Source organism: Vipera ursinii (assembly GCF_947247035.1).
Source record: "Vipera ursinii genome assembly, chromosome: 1".
In the NCBI taxonomy this organism is placed as follows: Eukaryota; Metazoa; Chordata; class Lepidosauria; order Squamata; family Viperidae; genus Vipera; species Vipera ursinii.
Window position 1 is genome coordinate 35063549 of NC_139512.1, and position 24900 is coordinate 35088448.

The window sequence follows — 24900 nt, forward strand, 5'->3', positions numbered from 1 at the left end:
GGGAGTCACATGACCAGAGAATTTAGAATGGAACAGTCAGCAACATTCCAAGCTGCTGCTCAATTGTGTCTCCCATTGGGTCATGGTTGTCCCAAAGGTGCTTTTCCAAAAGGCGACTGGACTTGGGTTTTTTTTACCTTGAAAATGTTTCGCTTCCCATCCAAGAAGCTTCTTCTGAAGAATGAACTAAAGAAGCTTCTTGAATAAGCAAAACGTTTAATACCTACCTCCCCCACCTCAAAAAAAAAAAAGTTCAGTTGCTTTTTGGAAAAGTACCTTTGAGACAACCATGACATGGATCATTGAGACACTTCATAGATATTCCTCCATAGAAAGCTTGTAAGCCGCCCTGAGTCTTCGGAGAAGGGCGGGATATAAATGGAATTAAAATAAAAAAAATAAAAAAAAATGCATTATGGATTTTTTTTTCTTCTCCTCTGCAGTCAGTGGCTTGATCTGGCCTATTTTCAGACTCCACACTTCTTTTGTTGTCTTCTTCTGCCACATCTAATTCCTCTCACTCTGTTTAGTTTTCAGAAAGTTATCCTGCTGATAAGACAGAAAGACAGAGATAAACAAATGTAAATTTCTCTCCAACATTCCAAGGAAGTGGAAAGAATAACAACAGAATAGGGAAAGCATGCAGAATAAGCTTCTAGAAATCTTTCCAAATCCTTTACAGTGGACATCGGAGCCATCTGTATTTTTTTAAAGATAAAAACATAAGCCTTGGCCTATCTTGTCCAGTGTGGCCAACCAACTGCACAATGAATGCCGCTAGTTCTCCATAAGATGGCATTAAAGCTAATAACCATTGATCCTCATGACTTCCATGAAGTGATCCAACCCCGCCCCCTTTTTTTGTTAAGCCAGAGGAACTGGCATCCATCACCAGCACCAGATTCTCTATGTAATGAAGTAATGGATTGCTTCTCTCTGTGTGAATGTGTGTGAGAGAAGGGAGGAAAGAGATTTACTTATTAAACTTATATGCTGCCCCTCTCTGCATATGGGTTGCCTCTTACGCATATTTAATCAGGGTGCAAATGTGTTGCCACTTGACTATGGATCATACGACTATGGAGGAAAATCAGGGGGGTTTTTAGCAATATAACAAATTGTGCCAGTCTGCTCTAGTGGTTAAGGCACCAGGCAAGAAACCAGGAGACTGTGAGGAGCATTAGGTATGATTGCTGCCTTGAGTTATTTACAACTCAAGATTGTTGGGGGGGGGGGCGCGAAAGCCCTAATAAGCAGGCATATACATAGAATGAAGGCTATTGCTAAGCACATTGGTTTGTGCTTTAGATTGTAAGCCGCCCTGAGTCTTCGGAGAAGGGCGGGATATAAATAGGATTAAAAATATATATATAATAAAGGCAGGATAAAAAAAATCTTTAAAAAATCCCATACCAAGCTAGTACTAAACTGCTTTTCTCTTAGGGATGTAGGGGGGGTATATTTTCCTCCAGGAATCTTTTCTTCTGCACTTTCAGTCATTGGGGAGATTTATTTATTTATTTATTTATTTATTTATTTGATTTATATCCCGCCCTATCTCCCGAAGGACTCAGGGCGGCTAACAACAAAACATATAATAAGTACAGAAATTAAGATAAAAATAAAATTAAAATCATCTGTGCAATAAATTACAATTAAAAATTAAAAATAAATTAAAAATTGTAAATATAATTAAAATGCCTGTCAGTCCAGGTCAGCCTGGTGGAATAGGAGTGTTTTGAGGATGGATCTGCTGATGGATCATGATACCCTTTTCACGATTTCTTTTCAACATCATGTTGTACTGAAAATACTATAAAAAGAGAAAAGAAGAAAAGGTTACAGGATAAAAAATACATACAAAAAACAGCTTCTAGGTGTTTAATCACAATATTAAACCTTGGTCAAACTCAGTAGTATTGATCATTCTTTCCATTACATCCGTAAAAAGCCAGTTTGCAAGCACAACATGAATATTGTACAAAGCAATCCAAGATCATAAATATTAGTACAGCACTGTCTTTCCATTATAAAACAGTAAAATCTGAAATGGTATAGGGTCTCCTGCTTGAGCAGGGGGTTGGACTAGAAGACCTCTAAGGTCCCTTCCAACTCTATTATTCTGTTGTTGTTATTTTTATCATCAAGCGAACATTCTGCTATTCTGTTCTGTTAATACTATCATTATGCCTCATGCTTAATAGATCTCTAGTTGTCTATCACATTTACATTTTAAAATATATTACTCTTTGCAAAACCATATTAAGGAACTTATGGCTATGAAACCAAAATGGGACGATAGTGTGGTAAGTCCATAGAATATGAGCAAAAATCCCCTCCATTTCTACTTCCAGTATAAGTGAGCCCTTTTAAAACATCTTCTGAATTGTCCAATAAATATGAGAAAATGTTTTTATTTAATGTCATCTTAAAATAATAGGAAATATACATTATTCAAGACTTGAATCCTTGTTTGTTATTATGAGGAATTCCAATTCCTTATTCCAAAATTCTTGCAAATACTATGTCCATTGTAACAATACTTTTAAATTTGGAATAATCCTGAACATATTTCAGTGCTTACAGTAAGTCAGGAGTTTTAGATCCTGCTAATGCAATTGGATTAACCTCTGAAATCTAAAGTTGTTTTGATTGGATATATTACAATCCCTTAATCTTAGATATCCCAATTCCTCTTGCAATAATTTGAGTGTTTAAAAAGCTTGATTGGAAATTAGCTAATTGCAGTATTAATACTCATATTAGTCTAATTATGGGAAAAAACAGTTTTATCTGTAGTTTCTAGATTAGGATTATTCCAAAACATGTTTATGATATGAATAAAAGTCAATGTTACACTTCTATTCTGAATTATTTTAAATACGGTATGTCCTGTAGTCTTTAACACTGCAAATGTGGTATTGACTAAATTACTCAGTTTTAGTCTGTGTAGAATACAAGTCTTTTAAATAAATAAATAAATAACCAAATCTCGGTGCCAAGGTATTATAAAATAACTTTTTAATTGCACCCATAATGATTTGGGACTTGTTCAGTTGGATTAAATAAAGAGATGAAGTTAAAATACTTTCCAGAGATAAAGCCAAAAGTTATGAACATCATAACTCTGTTGTCATAATTTAAAGAAAATTTTCAGGTTCATCTTTCCCATAAAAACTCCTACACAATCATTTTCTGCCAAATGTTTCTGTTACTTCCATTCCCTTGAATAAAACCTCCCGTTTTCATTTTCATTGCCTTATGTTATTTGGCAATGAACTAGGGCAGGGGTGTCAAACTCAATTTCATTGAGGGCCACATCAGCATTGTGGTTGCCCTCGGGGGGCTGGGTGGGTATGGCTAGGGTGGGCGTGGCCTACTGGGTGGGTGTGGCTGGAGTGCGTATGGCCTACTGGGTGGGCATGGCTAGCTCTACATCATTGGCATCAAGGGTGCCTTTGGGGGCCTGGGCAGGAGTGGGACAGATCTGGGGGTCTCTGGCAGAAGGAGGGTCTCTGGGCCAGGGCCAAGACAGTGGGGGCTGTTCCCTCACTGTTTCCAGGATAGCTTCGAGGGCCACATGAAACCACTTCGTGGGTGGGATCCGGCCCCCGGGCCTTGTGTTTGACATGTCTGAACTAGGGAAAATAATGTCCCAAGTAAAATATGAGAATTTAATAAATAAAACCATGACAGAAGATTAGAATGATAGATATAACCTTGTTTTATGGTGCTTTGCTTTACTATACTTCTCAGATATTTCATTTTTTTTACAAGGCCCCACACCAGCAAAAAGATTTTAATTCATTGAAGGCTCAGATGATAATTGGCATTTTTAATAATAAAGTGTTTTTTAAATTAAGGTATGTATGTTGGTTTTTTTTAGACATAATGCTATTGGTCAGGAACTGAAACGACAGTATTTCCGAAACATGCTTATACATATTATCTCATTCTATTCTTTACACGTAGTGATATTTGGGAACAATTCAGTATAAGCTATAAGAATATATCTGTGCACTAACCTATAAAGTAAAACCAAGGACTGTAGGCTCATATCTGTTACCTCTCATGTAGATTACAGGTAGTCCTCGAGATATGACAGATGGTTGTTCAAAGTCACAACAGACACCTCTACCCCCCAAACTAAAAACAAAAGTAGTTTTTGTTGCTTGTCTGGCTGCCTTTAGGACTCAGCTTCTGCATTTGGTGAACATTTGTGCTGTGGCCACGTTTGCTTTTGATCTGAACTTTTTTTTTCAGCTTCTCAACTGCAAACAGGCTACAAAGAGATTTTCTTTGCTTGTTTGTTTCCTTTCATCTACTGAACTCTTCAGCCTGGAATTGCTCATCAAGGTAAGCAGTTTACAGAATTTGTCATTTTCTTTCCATGCAGGCAGGTTGCTTCCCCAAAGGCTAGCAAAAGCCAGGGGAGGTTTGCAGTTTCACAATGGCCAGCTGATTAAGGTAGAGACCTACCCTGCAAGCTTGGCATCATTGGTCAAGCATGGAGACTTGTTTGGAACCCTCTCTTGCATTGCAACCCAGTAATGGACCCTAATCTAGCCGGGCTCTTCCCCCCCCCCCCCATGGACTGCTTTTGGCTTTGCAAACCCTTTGGCTGCTAGTCTGCCTCCTTTATGGACCATCTGGTGTCACTTAACAGTTGTCACTACTTGTGTCAACCACAGGAAATCAGAAGAGAAGGCAATTCAACTGAATAGAGGTTTATTGCATGCTAACACTCCCTATAGGAATCTGATTCCTATAGGGAGTGTTATCAAATTGGCCGTAGATCAGAATCAACAGAATTCCAGATGGGCTAAACTTAGATCTCCTATGCATGGGAAGGAACTCGTGACTAATTATGCGCATGACCCCTTACCCGGGGCTTAGCCTGGTCATCTCCTAGATTGTGATCCCAATGAGCAGGCTCTACTATAGTTGTAGGTGGAGGACTACCTGCACTACAGCACCTTGTGTGGAGAGCTCGCTTTGAAGACTATTGAAAGCTGTAATTGGTATAAAATGCGATAGCCCATCTTGCCTTGTGTAGGAACTATTATACATATATAATACTATGAATATGCTTCCGAGTATCTAATTCTGACTTATCAAGTATTACTACTAGTTTCAACTTTCTACATGCCTTATGTAGAGATATTGAGGTTTCCCCTGTGGAAGATTTAGTGGGGAAAATTTAGTATTTCTCAGTGATGGCCCTGATCCTGTGAAACAACCTTCACCTTCTTGTAAAAATTTGTGCAATTTCATTTCATTTCTATCCTGCCTTTATTATTTTTATATTCAACTCAAGGTGTCAAACATATCTAATCCTCCCTCTTTCTCCTATTTTCCTCACAATAACCCTGGGAAGTGAGTTTGGGTGAGAGACAGTGAACGGACCAAATGCCCTCTCTCTGACACTCAGGAAAGTAGATTTCGGGTTCATCAACAGAACTTCCAAAGTTTAAAATCTTTGTGGAAAGGAGGTGCTTCCTTATGAAGGTGTATTGTTAGGTATGTATTGTTTTATTTTGTAGTGCAGTATAAAATAAAAGGGACGCGGTGGCTCAGTGGGTTAGGACGCTAAGCTTGTCGATCAGAAGGTCGGCAGTTTGGCGGGTCGAATCCCGAGTGCCGCGTAACAGAGTGAGCGCCTGTTACTCGTCCCAGCTTCTGCCCACCTAGCAGTTCGAAAGCACGTAAAAATGCAAGTAGAAAAATAGGGACCACTACGGTGGGAAGGTAACAGCCTTCCGTGCGCCTTTGGCGTCTAGTCATGCCGGCCACATGACCACGGAGACGTCCTCGGACAAGCGCTGGCTCTTCGGCTATGAAACGGAGATGAGCACCGGCCCCTAGAGTCGGAAACGACTAGCACGCATGTGCGGGGGAACCTTTACCTTTACCTTTATAAAATAAGAAGAGATATAAATACATGTAAATGATTGGTTTGATCATTTTCTTTAAAGAAGTGATTTATTCTAAACAGACATGCATAGAATCATGCCAAAACACAATACAGTGTTAATTTTCAATAACTATCCAATTGATATGGTTCGGTATTTCTTGCATGGTGTATATTCTGTCTGTCTGTGTCTGTCTGTGTGTGTGTGCTGGGGACATGGGATCCCCTTTTGTGACCTTCTAGCAAGCAAACTCAATAGGGAAGCCAGATACATTTAACAACTGTGTTACTAACTTAACAACTGCAGTGATCCACTTAACAAATGTGGCAAGGAAAGTCGTAAAATGGGGCAAAACTCATTTAACAAATTTCTCACTTAGCAAATTTTGGGGTCATTTGTTGTTTTAAGTTGTGGACTAGCTGCATATAGATTGTTCTGTATCTGACTTAAAATGGCAGAATGTAAAAATTATACTTATGTTATTTTAAGCTTGTAGGAAGAGAGTTGTACAAGGGAGAAAAAGACAAGACAAGAAAAGAAGAAATAAAACTTAATTTTGATACCGAGAGACATCTTAATATTGCCTTATTTGCAGAAAGGCTTTGTAATGCACACAGAGCTTTGTCAGGCCTAGAGTCCTTCATTCTAATCATGTTGCAACTGATCTCTAGGAATGCCCAATGCCTAGTGAAATTGTTCTGATGATTCATTTGGAGAAGAAGCTGAGATAATGCTGGGATCAGATAACTCCCGATATGCGTAGAGAAGGGAATTTCCCAAGCTTTTCAGCTAATTCTTTTTCATGGATGGGAAACATTTTTTTGTCAATAAAGTCGAAATATTTGACTCTTAAGAAATCTGTTCACAGGATTAGACAAGAAGTGAGCTGCAGGCTATACAAAATTACTGCTTTTCATGGACCTACTAAATATGACACAAGACATGATGAAAATATTTTTTTCTGGATGAACGTATTTTAAATTTGCAAAAGAGAAATTTCATACTGGGTATGGCTTAATACAATGCACTATTCTGTAACATGGGTGCCTTGGTTTTGGCCTAAAGTGCCAACTTAGACTTAATGATTTATAAAACAGGGCTTGTGGTTTCACATGATCTGTGAATTCCATTTTTATAACCAGGTTTTCAAACTGTAGCCAGTGTAATCCATGACTGCTTATCCATGGCCACCAAACCTAGTGGCGTTATGCTAGCGGATGGGGAACTTGACTTATTAGTGATTTTTGCCTAATACATCATTCTGTACGACATCCCACAGGCTACAAAATGTGAGGTCTTTTGTTATTATGGCTATGGGGGCCTACTGTAGATAAAATAAATTGATAATTTAATGTTTCCACGTGAAATGAACAAAGCCAATGGAGTGATGTAGTGGCTAAGGTATTGAAAGTTGAATTGGGATCAAGTAAGGCCTGCCATTGTCTCTCAGTCCTGGATGTTAGACTGGATGCTATATATGTAAATAAATAAATAAATAAATAGGCTTCTCTATTTATATTTATAATTTATTTATTTATTTATAATGAGACTTGTATGCCGCCCTATCTCCCGAAGGACTCAGGGCGGCTAACAACAATAAAATACAAATATTAAAAAAGAATTAAATTGTGTCAAAGTCCCACTAAAACCAATAAAAACATTTAGAAGCATAATTAAAAACCCCATTATCATCAGTCCAGGTTGGCCTGTTGGAAAAGATATGTCTTAAGGTCACGGTGAAAGGACCGAAGGTCTGGGGCCATCTGGAGCTCCCGGGGGAGTTGATTCCACCAAGCAGGTGCCCCAACAGAGAAGGCTCTCCCCCTGGGGGTCGCCAGCCGACATTGTCTGGCCGACGGCACCCTGAGGAGGCCCTCTCTGTGTGAGCACACAGGGCAATGGAAAAACGTTCCTGGCAGCAGATGGTCCTGCAAATATCCCAGGCCTAAGCCATGTAGGGCTTTATAGGTAAGAACCAGCACCTGTATGTATTGTTGAAAGGATGAAATGAGGGAAAATGCAGAAAGGCAGAATGTAAATGCAATATTAGCAAATGAAATGGCTTCCAGATTTCAGGCAAAGCCATTAGAGCAGTGGTGGCCCAATGGTTAGAATGCAGTACACTCCAGGAGTTCGATTCTGACCAGCTCAAGGTTGACTCAGCCTTCCAAACTTCTGCGGTTGGTAAAATGAGGACACAGATTGTTGGGAGAGGTCTGTAAAGTACTATGAAGCAGTATATAAGTCTAAGTGCTATTGCTATTATTGGTTACAGCTATATCAATCAGCCCCTCTTTCGGGCCTTTGTAGATAATGTGTTTGTTCAAAGGAAGTGATGATCTCATTTTTCATGTGGAGGTGTTACTATTCTCTCCAATGAAATCATCTTCCTAGGATTTGGAAGGCTATTGTTCTAGCATGCTACCAGGTCTTTATGTAATTGTGTGACAGCATACATCCTCTCTATGCTGAGATTTCAGGTTCAGTCCTAGCTGTTTTTGGACAGGTCTGAGAAATCCTGAATGATTGATTACTGTCAGTGCTGGTTGAGGATGGCCAAACTTTTTTCTCTCTCTCTCTACGGGTCACATTTCTTTTGCAGGAAGATGCAAGGTAGATCACATTGAAGCCAAAAATACCTCTGGCGCTCTTCCCCTTCCCTCTTCTGGAACTCCTCTTACTGTACAGTCTTCTCTGTTCCTGGTGGAAAACAGGCTCTTCCTGGGTGTTTGGAATCACTTGCTTGCAGAGCCCTTGTGAAAGTAGGTCAAGGAGCACCAACTTTGCTGGGGTTGCTCATTCCTGGAGTAGACAGGAGGGAGCTGGACTAATAATCTGACTTGAGATAAGTAAATTTCTGCAATACCAAAGAAGAGCACAAATTACAGCCATTCCCAATTCCAGATATTACTGTAATGTACATTCTTATTTAGGTATCTTTAGCTATTTCTCCCTGTGTATTACTTTTACCTAGTGCTTGCCTGACAAAGAGTCAACAAATGCCTGCAATATTTTAATTTAGAAGGCAATGGATTTTTTTTTTAGCTTGCTGTCAAATCTTTTGAGTACTGTAAAAATGTATACGGTGTTGATATTTTGAGCTCAAAGCAAAATTCTATGTTTGGAAGTTTATTCCTTCCAAACTTTTGCTCTAAAATTGAGTATTTTGTTCTAAATTGTTTCAAAGTCTTCTGTATTGGTTTATGTTTTGGCCTTTTAAATTACCAAACTTGGGAGACTTTGTAAGAAGCAACAATAACAAACTGTCTGGTCTGAAGACAAGACAAAGGTTAGTAAGGTAATCACATATTCAGAGACTGGGACAACTAATTTTGGACATAGAAAATAGATGTAATCCAGTCTGATTATTAAGTTTACTATTATTTTAACTGTTTTCTATGAGTAAGTTAGAGTTTGCAGATAAAATGGGGCATAACTCACCTAACAAATATCTTGTAGCAACAGAAATTTTGGGCTCAATTGGCCGTAAGTTGAGGACTATCTATATATGGTGAGCTTTCCTTTTCAATAAATTGCCAATTATAAAAAAATATGCATTAAAGGTGAAGTTGCAATGCATTATTAAGTTTTCAAAGTGCCAAATTATTTATTATATTCATACTCTATGTATCTGTTTACACAATTTTCAAGAAAAACTGCATGTTTTAAAAATAAAAATTATAAAATGTAATAAAAAGAATGAAATCAACAATAACAATTTTGGTGAAAGATATGAGTTTTCATAATTTTCCTAAATACTGGAAGAGCGTGGAGCAAAGGAACCTCTTTGGGAGTGTTTTTCGTATCCTGAGGGCCACAAAGGAAAACCTTTTCTTGTAAAGTGAGCTTTAAACAAAATAAATATACAGACATTGTTTGTTTTATTTCTTGATTTATTTGTTGCTTAATTGTTTCTTCCATGATTTCTCTGAAATTTTTTAAAACAGCTTAAATATGCTTTTAAACATCATCTCTTTGGAAAATTTTCTTTAAGTTAGCTGGTTGCCTATTATTCAGTAAGTGGTATTCAGACCTAAAAAAACAAATGGCAATTTTACCTTCCATAAATGAAGAAAACACAATATGCTTCAAATCTTCCACGTCAGGCTGCCTTAAGTATGTAAGCTATAAAACTCCTGCTTCTTTTTCTGCTGACTTAACTCACTGTGTGGCCTTAGCTAATCCATCCTTCTCTTAATCTTATCTTTCCATCAACAATATGAGATTGAGTCAATTGATTTTTTAATGTTGCAGAATTCATTGACACCATGTATTTGGCAGCCAATATGTTAACCTGATTTATACATCATTCTAAGGCATGGTTTAATTTACTATAAACTGATTATACTACAATTGGTTGGCTATGTAAATATGAGGAATAAATAAATTCACATGTCACGCTCAACCATATACCACAGATATATGCACAATGGCTCTGGTAACATACAAAAATCAGGTAAACATATAATGGTTTGCAATATTGTGTAAAATAAACCATGAGGTGGAATTCCCTTGGGATAATCTATTATTTGGACTTAGTCTTAATACAATGAATAAATCTAGTCTCTCAAACTATCTTAAGGGTTTCTATTCAGGGTTATGATTAAGATAAATTGGGGGAGGACAGCATCTGCCACATTTGGCTCACTGAAATCCATCCAGCCACCCATAATGGGTGGGTATCCATTAAAAGCAGCCAATGCGTAGAAATATGCTATATAAATTTTATGTTTAAGTACTTTAGTTCCATTCTTCATCTCAAAACAGGTAGTCTGCAACTTACAAGTTTATTTAGTGACCATTCAAAGTTATAATGGCACTGAAAAAAGTGACATGTTTTTTTTTCCAGTTATGACCACTGCAGCATCCCCATGATCACGTGATGAAAATTCAGATGCTTGGCAAGTGACTCATATTTATGACGACTGCAGTGTCCCGAGGTCATGTGATCACCTCTTGCCACCTTCTGACAAGCAAAGTCAATGGAACAATCATATTCACTTAACAACCAATGTTATTAACTTAACAACTATGGGAAGAAAGGTCAGAAAATGGGACAAAATTCACTTGAGAAGTGTTTCGCTTAGATCAGACATGTCAAACACAAGGCCCGGGGGCCGGATCCGGCCCGCGAAGTGGCTTCATGTGGCCCGCGAAGCCATCCTGGAAACAGTGAGGGAACGGCCCCCACTGACTTGGCCCTGGCCCAGAGACCCTCCTTCTGCCAGAGACCCTCAGATCTGTCCCACTCCTGCCCAGGCCCCCATAGGCACCCTTGATGCGAACGATGTAGAGCTGGCCACGCCCACCCAGTAGGCCATATGCACTCTAGCCACACCCACCCAGTAGACCACACCCACCCGGCCCCCTGAGGGCAACCGCAATGCTGATGCGGCCCTCAATGAAATGGAGTTTGACACCCCTGGCTTAGATCATGTTTTTAATATTTCTACCTGGAGCAAGAAGCTGTTATTTTTTTGTTTCAGGAACACAAGATTTAATGCTGGTGTATTATTGTGCTCATCGGATGTGTGCGCAGTCGATTAAAGGCAGAAATGCACCAATGAGGGACACGTTTGCTGTGTTGAAACCACTGGCTTTTATCCATATATACAAGTGCTAAGCTAGTGCTTTTTGCTTAGGCTTGCTTCTCTAGCAGATCCTAAAAATGAAGTGAAGGCATTTTGAAAGGCTTATGTAAAGGAGGAAGAACTTCTAACGTCTTTTTCTAGCAGAGGCTTGCTGTACTAAAATCAAAAGGGTTAGATGCTTCCTGGTAACTGGTTCATAAATCACAGTAAGTCATGTGGACTGTTCTTCATTTAGTATGCAGCATGAACTCAGTCAAAGTTTATACGCTAAGAAAGCCACAACTTTGTGCGATATGTGAAACTAGTTAGTATAATATCAAATTGCAAAAGTAATCATTATGACTGCTCTTTGAATTTCTCAATGGTTGTATGGTATTATGGCTGAATGTCATGGTGAATAGCTACAGCCCAGTGCATTATTAGAAATTATTCCACAGGCAAGACACTATACACATGAATTAACATTAATCATGATTCAGCAAAAGTGCCAGAGATACCACAGCACACCACAACTGATGACAAACTGACACTATTTCACTTTCTAAACATATTTCCAAACTAAAATAACAACATGGCCTGATCAAGACAGGATAATCACATGTGGCTTTGGGAAGGTTAACACCCTGCCTTCTATATTCTATATAGAATACATTCTATGCTCAAAATGAAGAAGTCCAAACTTATCTTCTTTGCTAAGCTTAAGTGAGCCCTAAACTAAAACGTTCCAATGCCACACAATGGAAGACTGCTGATGTTGCTCAAACAGCCATCATTTCTACATTGTCCTGATGGTCAGGATCCTTATCAGTAGTAAACCAAACATTTGCAAACACCAGGTTGTAAAATGCTATTTTATTTAGCATTGCTAAAATAAAAAGTCATTGCAACAAATCATGACTGTGTTGTAAGCCTTTTGAATGAAATGTTTATTCCATCAATCCTTCAATATGATGGAACTGAGTAAATCCAAATAAATAATATTACTTTGAGGGCTAAAACAGATGTAGTATCTTTCATGCAATTCACACAGTTCATGAATGTTTTAAAATAATAGATGCAGGCTAGATTAGAAACAGGGACCATAAAACAAATTGTATCTATTTATTTAATATCAAGTATTCATATATTTGCTAAATATATGAGTACAATTATATCTATACTGGAAATAGGTCAATACTTTCTCAGAAATTCTTCCTGGACATCTTTTTCATTCTTCTAGTTCAGGACTAGAAATGTAACTAGAAATTGCAGGAAACAGCTACTTTACAAGACCTGAGGTTCTGCAGCACAATTTTGTTATTCAGATTCCCCAGCAAGCCATTAAGGTTGGTGTGGTATTAACAACCAGAGGTTTCCCTGGATTTAAAGCAAACGGGTCCAACCCGTGGCCCGCATGTGGCCCTGGGCAGCTAGTAATGCAGCCCCACAAGATCACAAACTTTATATATATATATAGCACACATTAAGTGTATTATATATTTTATATGCAGCCCAAGACAATTCCTCTTCACTCAATGCAGTCTAGGCAAGCCAAAAGGTTGGACACGCCTGATTTAAAGTCAAATTTCTCCACCACAAGAGCAGAAGGAATGCCACTGAGTGGGTTGTGGTTTATGGCTACAGCAGCCTTCTTGGATTTATTGTCCTTTGGATATACCAGATCTGTTGATCTTCAACCTCCAGAATTCTCAGAACCAACCTGGCTGAAGTTAACAGACTCAATATATTTGGAAGATACCAGAATCAATACATGTCCTCCTTCAGATCTTATTTAGGAGGTAACATGTGTCTCGACTAGTCACATTCTTAATTAAACGAAAACAAAATAACTGGGGATTAAAGGACTGTCCACCATATGTGTTCCTTAATAAATTGAGAAATATATATATTAAACTTCTTAAATTATTTTCTGAAACATGCTGGAAATAGAACATTTGGAAATAACATAAGATATGTGAATATAAGTCTAACTTTTCTAACAAAATCTTTGGGAAGCTTCTTTCTAGGGAAGAAGACCTTTGTTCAGTGGTGGGATTCAGATGGTTCGCACCACTTTGGCAGAACCGTTTTCTAATTTTTTGTTGCCCAGGCCCAGAATGGACTTCCAGAAGTGGCATCCACACAGAGAACCGGTTGGTCACATATCTGAATACCACCACTGCCTTTGTTACTTTGGGTCCTTTGAATTTTTTTTAGATATTTGGTCAAAAAACAAAACAAAACAACAATCCCAAACAAAAATTTTAAAAAGTGGTACTAGTTTAGGTCACAGATAAATACATTTACTGCAGGGGTGTCAAACTGGTGGCCTGTGAGATGGATGCAACATGTGCAGGCCATGCCCACCTCTGCTCCGCAAAGGCAAAAAACATCGCGATACATCATGTGATGCAATTGACGCCCATGATTTAGTGGTACACCTGTCTTTTGACCTCAGTGATGAAATCAACAGATGATTTGCTTGTATGCTGCTTTCAAGTGCAGATTTCAACTTATTCAGACATGCTATTAACTAACCGAGTGGCATACTCTTCTTTCAGCTTAAGAGTGAACGCATCAGAAGGAAAGGTGGGCATGATATTAGTTGAACGGAGATCCTGGATCCAAATTTCATAGGCTGGAATAAAGCTAGAATCCAGAATGTGTACCTTAGTCAGGTTTAAAGCCCATATAAGGGCCCTTGAATATATCATGGAAAAGATAAAATCATGATTTTGGGCTGCTGTGATTCAAGGACTGAAGTCAGAACTATGTATTGTTGTTATTGTTGTTAGCTGCGAAGTCGTGTCCGACTCATCGCGACCCTATGGACAATGTTCCTCCAGGCCTTCCTGTCCTCTACCATCTTCTGGAGTCCATTTAAGCTCACACCTACTGCTTCAGTGACTCCATCCAGCCACCTCATTCTCTGTCGTCCCCTTCTTCTCTTGTCCTCAATCTTTCCCAGCATTAGGCTCTTCTCCAGTGAGTCCTTCCTTCTCATTAGGTGGCCAAAGTATTTGAGTTTCAACTTCAGGATCTGGCCTTCTAAAGAGCAGTTAGGGTTGATCTCCTCTAGGACTGACCGGTTTGATCGCCTTGCAGTCCAAGGGACTCGCAGGAGTCTTCTCCAGCACCATAGTTCAAAGGCCTCAATTCTTTGGCGCTCAGCCTTTTTTATGGTCCAGCTTTCACTGCCATACATTGCAACTGGGAAGACCATAGCCTTGAATATACACACTTTTGTTGACAGGGTGATGTCTCTGCTTTTTAGTGTGCTGTTTAGATTTGCCATTGCTTTCCTCCCCAGGAGCAAGCATCTTTTAATTTCTTGGCTACAGTTCCCATCTGCAGTGATCTTGGAGCCCAGGAAAATAAAATCTGTCACTACCTCCATTTCTTCCCCATCTATTTGCCAGGAATTGAGAGGGCCGGATGCCATGATCTTGGTTTTCTTAATGTTAAGTTTCAACCCAACTTTTGTACTCTCCTTCTTCACCTGCAACGAGAGGCTCTTTAGTTCCTCTTCACTTTCTGCCATTAGAGTGGTATCATCTGCACACCTTAGGTTGTTGATATTTCTCCCAGCAATTTTAATTCCAACTTTTGATTCATCTAGCCCTGCCTTTCTCATGATGTGCTCTGCATATAGGTTAAATAGGCAGGGCGACAGTATACAGCGTTGCCAGACTCCTTTCCCAATTTTGAACCAATCAGTGGTTCCGTGTCCAGTTCTCACTGTTGCTTCTTGGCCCACATATAGGTTTCTCAAGAGACAAATAAGATGGTCTGGTACGCCCATCTCTTTTAAGAAATTGCCACAGTTTGTTATGATCCACACAATCAAAGGCTTTAGCATAGTCAATGAAGCAGATGTTTTTCTGGAACTCCCTAGCTTTCTCCATGATCCAGCGCATGTTGGCAATTTGATCTCTAGTTCCTCTGCCTCTTCGAAATCCTGCCTGTACTTCTGGTAGTTCTCGGTCCACATACTGCTGGAGTCTAGCTTGTAGGATTTTAAGCATAACTTTACTAGCATGTGAAATGAGTGCAATGGTGCGGTAGTTTGAACATTCTTTGGCACTGCCTTTCTTTGGAATTGGAATGTAAACTGATCTTTTCCAATCCTGTGGCCACTGTTGAGTTTTTCAAATTTCATGGCAAATTGAGTGTAGCACTTTTACTGCATCGTCTTTTAAGATTTTGAATAGCTCAGCTGGAATACTGTCACCTCCACTAGCTTTGTTGTTGCTCAGCTTTTCTAAGGCCCACTTCACTTCACATTCTAGGATGTCTGGCTCGAGGTCAGTGACCACCTCATTGTGATTATCAGGGACATTAAGCTCATTCTTGTATAGTTCTTCTGTGTAATTTTGCCACCTCTTCTTAATCTCTTCTGCCTCTGTTAGGTCCCTGCCATTTTGGTCCTTTATCATGCCCATTTTTGCATGAAACGTTCCCTTCATGTCTTCAATTTTCTTGAAAAGATCTCTGGTCCTCCCTATTCTATTATTTTCTTCTATTTTTTTGCACTGTTCATTTAAGAAGGCATTCTTATCTCTCCTAGCTATTCTCTGGAATTCTGCATTCAATTGGGTGTATCTTTCTTTTTCTCCCTTGCTTTTCGCTTCCCTCCTTTCCTCAACTATTTGCAAAGCTTCCTCAGACAGCCATTTTGCTTTCTTGCATTTCTTTTTCTTTGGGATGGTTTTGGTTGCTACCTGTTGTACAATGTTGCGAACCTCTGTCCATAGTTCTTCACACATTCTGTCTATCAGATCTAATTCCTTAAATCTATTTGTCACCTCTACTGTATATTCAACAGGGATATGATTTAATTCATACCTGAGTGGCCTAGTGCTTTTCCCTACTTTCTTCAGTTTAAGCCTAAACTTTGCAATGAGAAGCTCAATGGTCTGAGCCACAGTCAGCTCTTGGTCTTGTTTTTACTGACTGTATAGAGCTCCTCCATCTTTGGCTGCAGAGCATATAGTCAATGTGAATTCTGTGTTGACCGTCTGGTGATGTCCATGTGTAGAGCCGTCTCTTGGGTTGTTGGAAAAGAGTGTTTGCTATGACTATCGTATTCTCTTGACAAAATTCTATCAGCCTGTGCCCTGCTTCATTTTGTACTCCAAGGCCAAACTTGCCTGTTATTCCGGTTATCTTTTGGCTTCCTACTTTAGCATTCCAATCCCCCATGATGATAAGGACATCATTTTTGGGTGTTAGTTCTATAAGGTGCTGTAGGGCTTCATAGAACTGGTCAATTTCATCCTCTTCAGCACTGGTGGTTGGGGCATAGACGTGGACTACTGTGATATTGAATGGCTTGCCTTGGATTCGAACTGAGAACTATGCATATATTTAATAATTAAATTATTTTGCAACTACCACTGACTTTCTCATTAAAATCTAAATGCCAAATTAAACATTCTACATTATTTATCTCTGTTTTAATTTTATGGATAAATTGCCTAGGGTTACTATTTAAATGTACATTTTTGATAGAAGTTGTGCTTTTTAATAAACTATACAACGGTTAAGAAAGATTGCACTGGGTTGTCACACTTGGTGGCCACCATGCAGGGTTTATGAGCCAGGACTTGAGGCTGGAAAAACCCAAACCAGTCTGTGCTGTTTTCTGATGGCATGGGAAGGGGCGGAACAAGTATAGCTATGGGATTTACAAGGGTAGTATTTTAAAGTGACACTAACCATTTTCAGTTAAACTGGAAAGGTTATTGTTAAAGTGTATTTAGAAGAAAATAATGGCTAACTACTTCCAAACTGTTGCAAAGAAAACAAGATGGAAGTGTCCAGGTAGCCACTATATATGTGAATTAGGCAAGTTAGTATTCTTCAGGCCAAATACTGTGCAAATATTCACAATCCCTATCAGGAGCCAAGCAGAATCTATTAATTTATGGAAAGGACAGAGGAAAAAATGATGGGCTTAAGACACGGTAAAGTGCAAGAAGACTAGCCATAAGTTTTTCAGGAAAAGCACAAGCAATGGTTTCATTTTGCCTTCATTCATGTCTGCAGTAAACAGTCTTCTGTAGCTGAGCCATGCCTATGAGATCTCTGCCAAGTCCTCACCTACGAGTCATGTGAAGCCCTATGAAGTCACGAGATCAGTGATTCACTGCCAAATCCTGGTATAGGAGGCTGACATCATGTGGCATTACCTCACCAACTTTACTTAATCTTTAAAACACTGAGCAGGGTCTGATCTGCTTTGTACCTGCATGGGAGACCAACAGAAATTAGTACAGGTAGTCCTTCACTTATGACTGGTTGCTTAGCAACTGTCCAAAGTTATAACAGACCTCCCTGGAGGTACTTATGACCCAGTTGTGAAGGCCAGGCCTCCACCTAGTCACGTGACCCGAACAGGTGCTTGGCAACTGGCCCTCATTTACAGCTGTTTGCAGTGTCCTGCGGTCACGTGACCACATCTTACAATGCTTTTGCTGAAAACTGACATTTAGTTCCAGTTTTTGGCAAAACCAGCCCATAGCAAATCATCAGTTTGCTTAATGATTGCTGCAATAAAGGGTTGCAAAGGTGGGTTGGTCATGTGGATGACCTGTTTTATGATCATGACAACTATAATGGGGATGGGCAGGCCCCATTATGGTCATAAGTCAAGGACTACCTATATGTAGTATAAGGCTAACCCAATGTTTCTTTTTTATTACCCAAAGCTGCTTACCAGAAAGTCTTCAAATTTTTCCTGTTGTGATTGGATAATGAATTCATGCACTGTTATCCCAAGAAAACCCAACTCTTCTCCAATTTTGGGTAATTTATTCAAAGCATGGGCTACACTAAGTGAACAATCTCACAGGAAAGCAGTTTCTACAGGTGGCCTTCATGTTACAAAGAGGCAAAATGTTGGAAGTGGCATCCTAGCCCCAAATCTTTTGTACGTGCAATGATACATTTTCCCCTTTCATAAGTGAGTAAACCACTTATGTATTATTGCCAAGAAAATGAAAGGGAAGTGCTCATGTAATTCCCAGGAACTGACTTTGATTCCAGGAAGATTTCGCCTCAACCTTTTTCAGGCTACAACCCGATTTTTGAAATGGTTAGCCAGCAGTCGTATGAGAATTCAGGGTGACTCAAAAGCCACATAACCTACCACTATGTTTAGAAATGTGAGTTTTGGATTATAGCTTACATGTTCAAACATTGCAGTTCTGTTGGTGGTCTGACTGTATTTGACTGGTATTCTTTATTATATAAGGTCTAACTATACAATAATTACAAATAATACATAAATTAGCACTTGGGTTTGAGTAATACCTCTTTGCTCAATTCAAGTAAACAAAGTACTCTGAAGATAATAGTGAAACAAGTACTGATAATAGCTCTTAGCCCAGCTGTAAGCAGTTGACTGTCCAGATTTAGTAAGGTCATGTTGCTTGGACTAAAGCAGTTTTTTAAAATGGGATATGGGAAATTATGGTAAAGCAGGCAAATTTCTGGCATTAATAAAACTAATAATGATCAGAATTGACATAAGAAACCTAGAAAAGCTACTAGGCATTTTTTTAAAGATTTTGTGTATATCACAGCAAGCAATCCTTTGTGGGGGCAATAGGTAAGAACATCAGATTTTTTTTTATTCATTCCCACTTTCTAAAATACTTTAGTATCTGCTGACCATCCCTGTACATGCAATGTGAGCTAAGAAACATACTGTGCAATTCCCTGCTGCAATACAACATATTGTTGTTACCTGAAAGTGCACACCAACATTTGAAGTTGTGCGGCATATGATTGGAGACCTATCCAAACCATAGCTGTGCAGGCTAAGGGTTGTAACAGAGAAATCGTATAAGCAGTGCAACCGCTCCTAAATGAGATTGGAAACATCCTTTCGTATCACTTGGCATCAATTCTCTTCCACAAGACAGTTAAGCCAACTGCCTTTTCACAACACTTTTACTCATTTTTTCTCTCCAAAGATTACTCATGGTTAGTACCAGAAATCTGTGGAGCAGGTAACTGTTCATTTTTAACCACAAAGGACAATATGCTGATAAGGTGTGATGTAACCAAAGCCTCAAGGATTACCGGATGTTTATAGTCTTTTCTGGGAGAGAAGGGGGGGGGGGAGTGAAAATAGCCCACAAATATTTAGAGGCATTGTCTGGGAATCCAACTATTCCTCTTAGCTGAGCCCACCCAGCAAGTTAAAAGGATTTACAGGTCACAATCCTTTCCCTTAACAAATATACCCAACACTGGTGCGTATGGGGATATTTTTGGCTCTTTCTTTACACGTCTATATATTCAGTATAGGATGACAGTAGCAAACCCTGGAAGTCTATTTTGTTTCAAATGCCTTAAGAATAAACAACTTTTACAGAAGAGAGGCACCTAATTTTTAGACTTGCAATCCCAGCCTGTGTGTTGCATAAGTGGGCTTCAAATGCACAGCAATTGCAGAATTCTAGATGCATAAACTTGCCTTGAATAGGGAGGGAGAAACGTTTTTGGGACCCTATTTCATTTTTAAGTCCCTGCAGACTTCATAAAACAGTATTCTCATAATATAAACCATTATTTGGTTTAAGTGTAAACCAACTGTGATTTGTGACTCATTGTTTATGATGCAGGGTGCCGCGTAAACCCAGCAACTTCTGCTTAAGAAACTATGGTTAAAACAAACAATGCCTTAGCACAATGCGCAAACCCTTAAAATTAAAAGCTCATGTCACAAAATACAGTTGTCTCTCCCACTGTATCCAGAGGTGATGCCAGGTATTTTGTTTTCTGAGGTGGATAAACCTGCATATTTCCCAACTGGGGGCTGGCCGTTAAATCTTCAGTAGTGCCGAAAGGACAAACCTTTCATCTTATCAGAAGACAAACTGGAGGAGGCTGTTCGTGCCAGATTCCCCCAGTTGTGTCCCCAACAAAAGGCAATGATAGAACACTGACCCCTTCACCTCCATCTAGGCATCTACTCCTTTGCTTTTAAGTGGCTTCTGATCACTCATTTGGGAGCAACTTTACCAAGTCAAAAGTACAAGCCACCCTGGAAATGTTCCTCAGAGTTCTTTTACAAGCGGCCAGCAGCACACAAGAAATATACAATAGTCTAAACCTTATTTTCTCAAGGTGGGTCCCTCCCCTGCCATTTCTCCCAATAGGTTGGGGACCCTCAATAAACCAAGCTGAGTAAGCTGTGGCACCTCTGGAGCCTTATCTCCTCCCCTTTTCAGTTAGAAAGATCCAAAGGAGACATACTTTATTCAATCATCTTTATTAATAATGTTATATAAAAAGCTCATAAAAAAACAGGTATTTTACAAAAAAAGAGAAAAGAAGCTCAACGTACTACCAGCTCAGAGATCACATAAATAGACTTTGTGGGGTGTTTTTGTGGGGTTTTGTGTTTTTTTTGTTTTTGCTTTTCCTCAAAAACGAAAACTGGCAATTCTAGCATCTCCCAATTTCAGACTCGGTTTCCTGGCGTTCCAAAACCATTTCGAAACCGGTCATCATAAAGAAACGCCAGAACTTCCAAGCCAAGGTTTTTGCTAGGACAGCAGAGGGAAAAATAGAGAGAACACACACCGCTTGGGCACGCGAAACTTCTCTCCAACAGATCCACGTGCACGGCAGAAGAACGTTCCCATCGGAAACACCCGCGCACACGCACACCCGAAGCCCGCACGTGCACGCACACGCTGAGAAACAGGCCCTCCAAAAAAAAAATAAACAAACCAGCAAACGCGTTTCCCCTCCCCACGCAAGAGATCTGTTCGTTCTCACGCACGCTGTAAGGAAATAAAGGGAAACAAAACTGCACGTGGAAACGGACGTCAATAACAAATGCTCGGGCAAATCAACATGATTTGAATAACGTCTCGAATGAAAACTCACACAGAGCCTCTCGGGAGTTACGGAAAGGGGCGGGAAAGGAAAGCGAAGGAGTTCGAGCTCCCTTCCCGTTCACTTTCCCTCCGCCGGGGATTTTTTCCTTACACCTGGATCACCACGGTGCTGGGCCCGGCCCGGAGGCTGCTCTTGTACTGGTCGAGCCAGCGCCTGAGTTCGGAGATCTTGTAGCCTTCGGGGCCCCGGCCGCCCTGATACATCACCTTCCGCTCTTGGATAATGTACAGGCGCTCGAAGTACGCCCCGTAGGCGGCGCTCGAGGCGTTGTCCATGGTGTCCACGGCCAGCGGGCAGCCTGGCGCGCCGTCCTTCATCAGCTGAGCCGCGCGCAGCCGGTCCTGCAAGCACCGGTGCTTGGGGATGTCGTAGGCGGCGTCCGAGCTGACCCAGCCGTCGGAAGGGTGAGCCTCCTCGATGTAGACCAGCAAGAAGTCGGCGATGTCCACGAAGCGCGTGGCCAGGCGATCGAAGGCGCGCAGGCGCGCCATGAAGGGGGGTCAGGTGCAACTGCCGAAGTTGAGGATCAGCGGCCTCTTGCCCCGGGCGTAGTCCAGGATGCGCAGCCGCGTGCGCCCGTCCAGCTGGACGACCTCCGGGTTGGGCGCCGTCGCGCCGACGTGCGCCGCTTTGAAAAAGTCCAGTTTCTGCCCGTGCCACACCGCTTTGAGCGACTCCAACGTGAACATGCGGTTCGAGTCGGAGACGCAGAGCGGAGGGTCGTCCGGCGGGCAGGTCCCCTCGCTCGAGTCGCCGTCCTCTGCCGCCAACTCTTGCTCCTCGCCAAGGGTCGCCGCCGCGGTCAGCAAGAGTTTCTTCCGGATGCAGAGAAAATCCAGGAGCCAGAGCATCACAGCGGTCAGGAGGAAGCGGGGCAGGAGGAGCACGCAGGCGGCCACCTGGCTGAGCGCTTGCAAGGTCTGGGCGCCCACGGAGTGTAGCATCGCCGCGGCAGGAGTGGCAGCTCCGCTGGGCGCCCACGCTGCGGTCCCGAGCCTCCCCGCTCGCCTCCCCCGACGCCGCTCACTCCCACCGCTCCTCCGGGCGCCTCAACTGATGAGATCCCGCTTCTCCTTAAACCCATTTTATAGTCGGGGATTTAAATGAAAAAGTGACTCCACCTCCGGCCGGAACCCGCCTCCTTTGGAACCTGAGCCCGGGGATTACCTACCCCTCCACTCCAATGACCTAAAAATATACTGGCCAAGAGAAGGGGAAGGAGAGGCAGGGGGGCGGAGGGGGGGGAGTGGACCGAGGGAACGCGCAAGCGAGCCAGCCCCAACCCGGTTTGGAAGTGCGAGGGACGTGCCACGGCGCAGGGAACGGCCGACCTCAGTCCAGGCAGCTTTAGGGCACGTCCGGGTCTTTTCCCCAGTAGGTCGGGCGTGCCGGGAATAATCGACGCAACAGGCGCCCTTGTCCTCCTCCTCCTCCTCCAACATTGCTCACTTGGGTGTAAACGTGGGGAGCGAGCGAGGGTAATCAATGAAACGCTTGGGACGAGGACTGCTTCCTCTTTTCCCGCGCTCTCCCCCCCCCCAACCGCCCGCGCACGTGGATGGAAAGCGAGACCGAAGTGAAATTCTTCCAAAGAGTTCCTTCCCCCCGCCCCCCCAGGGGCACGCAAACGCCCCGGAAAGCGAAACTCTTCCAGCGAGCAGCGACGCCAAACTTTTGTCTTAAGTCTCGGAAGAACCGACTCGATCCCCACCTTCCCGTCAAGGGTTGCCTCCGCCCTCCCGTTCCCCGCTTTGGCCAGCGGAGAGGCGCGAGGAGAGGTGGCTAGTTAGTTCAAAGTACCTACCTGCTCGGTTTTCCTTCGCTTGGGAAATGGACGCCTTTCCTTTTTCGCCTTCGGGTTCTTGGTACGTCGTCCACGTGGTCAGGAAGGAAAGCCGGCCTTCTCCGGAGACAAAGGAGTTAATGCTTTGGTTCGTGACCTCGTCTCGCAGCTACCTCGCCGGTTAAACCTGTTGACCGCGGCGAAATCGACGGCGAGATTTAAACGCGCAAGATAAGTTTTGCTTCCCGCAGCAGCCACTAGGGGTAGCTGTTGGCTGAAGGGTGCAACCGACAGACCTGAACCCTCCGCGTCTCTCTTACACCGCTTTCTAACCGATTTGAGAATATTTGGAATTTAGCAGCACAGGAAACCAAAGATGTTCACTAATTCCATCCCAAAGGGCATAAAGTTCAATATGGTATATAAGCTGGAACGAATATATCAATCTTAAATTATGGACCCTTAAATAGCTTTAGGATTCATTTGTTACACAGGCACATGGCGTACAAGCACGCCATTTCCCCTTACATTAGAAGTCTTTCTGTTCCAAGGGGGCTGCTCTGTTTATTCTGGGTCTTAAGCAGAAGTCTTTCCCTTCACCTGCTAACCTACTTCTTTTAACAGGAGATGCCTTCGGTAAACTATTAACAAAACTAAGATCTCTCATGCCATCATCAACAAATTAACCTTATGCAACGGAACTTTCACTTTGTGGTTTTACTCTGTAGAAAGCTTTGAAAATGATTTAGATTAGAAGCATGCTTCGAATTATGCACAAGCACAGCACCTCCCTGCTGTTTATTAAAGGAGCCTACCCTTTTTTCAAGCTTCTGTGCAAGCCTGAAAAAATGAGCTGGTGCTTTAAAGGTTTTCTTAATGTTAATGAATAGAGTCCTTAAAGCAGCACCAACTTTTTAAGGCTCCGGCAGAAACCTTTAAAACGGGTGTCCAACCTTGGTAACATGTAAGACTTGTGGGATTAAAGAGTTAAAGCATGGCTGGCTGAGGAATTCTGTGAGTTGAAGTCCACAAGTCTTAAAATTGCCAAGGTTGGACACCCCTGCTTTAAAATATCAGGCTGCTTTGATGGTATAAGAGAGGTCTTGTGTTTGGGTGTGTTTGAATCATGGCTTCTAATACCTTTCAAACGGTGTTGGCCCTGTTATGCAAAATAGATTTTGGATAGTGTTATACATCCATCTGTTGTGTAATAAAATAAACCAAGCCAAAAAAGAACCAATCATGAATGTAGAAGCTTCATGCTTTTATAATAATTTGGTGGTTATTAAATGTTGAGGGAGAATGTTAAGCCTACTTCTGGACCAATTCTAGTTCCTGGGTAGTTATCAAGGATAGTCCCTTACAGAGTGTGTGGCAGTAATCCAAATGGGAAGTGATCAAGGTGTGAGTGACCCTGGCCAAACTCTGGTTAAATGACCCAAAGTAACACCAGCTGCCTGTAATTAGTGCAGGTTCGCATCCCACCAGGCTCAAGGTTGACTCAGCCTTCCATCCTTCCGAGGTAGGTAAAATGAGGACCCAGATTGTTGGGGGCAATTAAGCTGACTTTGTAATAATGCCGCTTGGGGTGTGTGTGAAAGCCCTAATAAGCAGGCATATACATAGAATGAAGGCTACTGCTAAGCTTGTAAGCCACCCTGAGTCTTCGGAGAAGGGCGGGATATAAATGGAATTAAAATAAAAAAAAATACAATTT

The 24900-nt window shown here is 41.4% G+C and overlaps 1 protein-coding gene across 11 annotated transcripts in view; it reads right to left on the minus strand.

Moving 5' to 3' along the window:
• Positions 1–406: 406 nt before the first annotated feature.
• DIO3 (iodothyronine deiodinase 3) overlaps positions 407–24900 on the minus strand; it is a 121139-nt gene continuing 96645 nt past the window's right edge. For 4 of the 11 annotated variants that reach the window (XR_014492197.1, XR_014492199.1, XR_014492200.1 and 1 more), the window contains 2 exons: positions 1702–1813; positions 407–549 (listed from right to left, as the gene is read on the minus strand). Coding sequence is in view for 1 of the 11 variants with exons in the window: in XM_083360294.1 (XP_083216420.1) it covers positions 21487–22344 (858 nt within the window). In the remaining 10 variants the exon portion in view is untranslated. Of the gene's footprint in view, positions 550–1701; positions 1814–8551; positions 8770–21388; positions 22446–23204; positions 23394–24900 lie in introns of those variants that run through there. The other 7 variants (XR_014492198.1, XR_014492203.1, XR_014492206.1 and 4 more) reach the window with 6 other exon arrangements.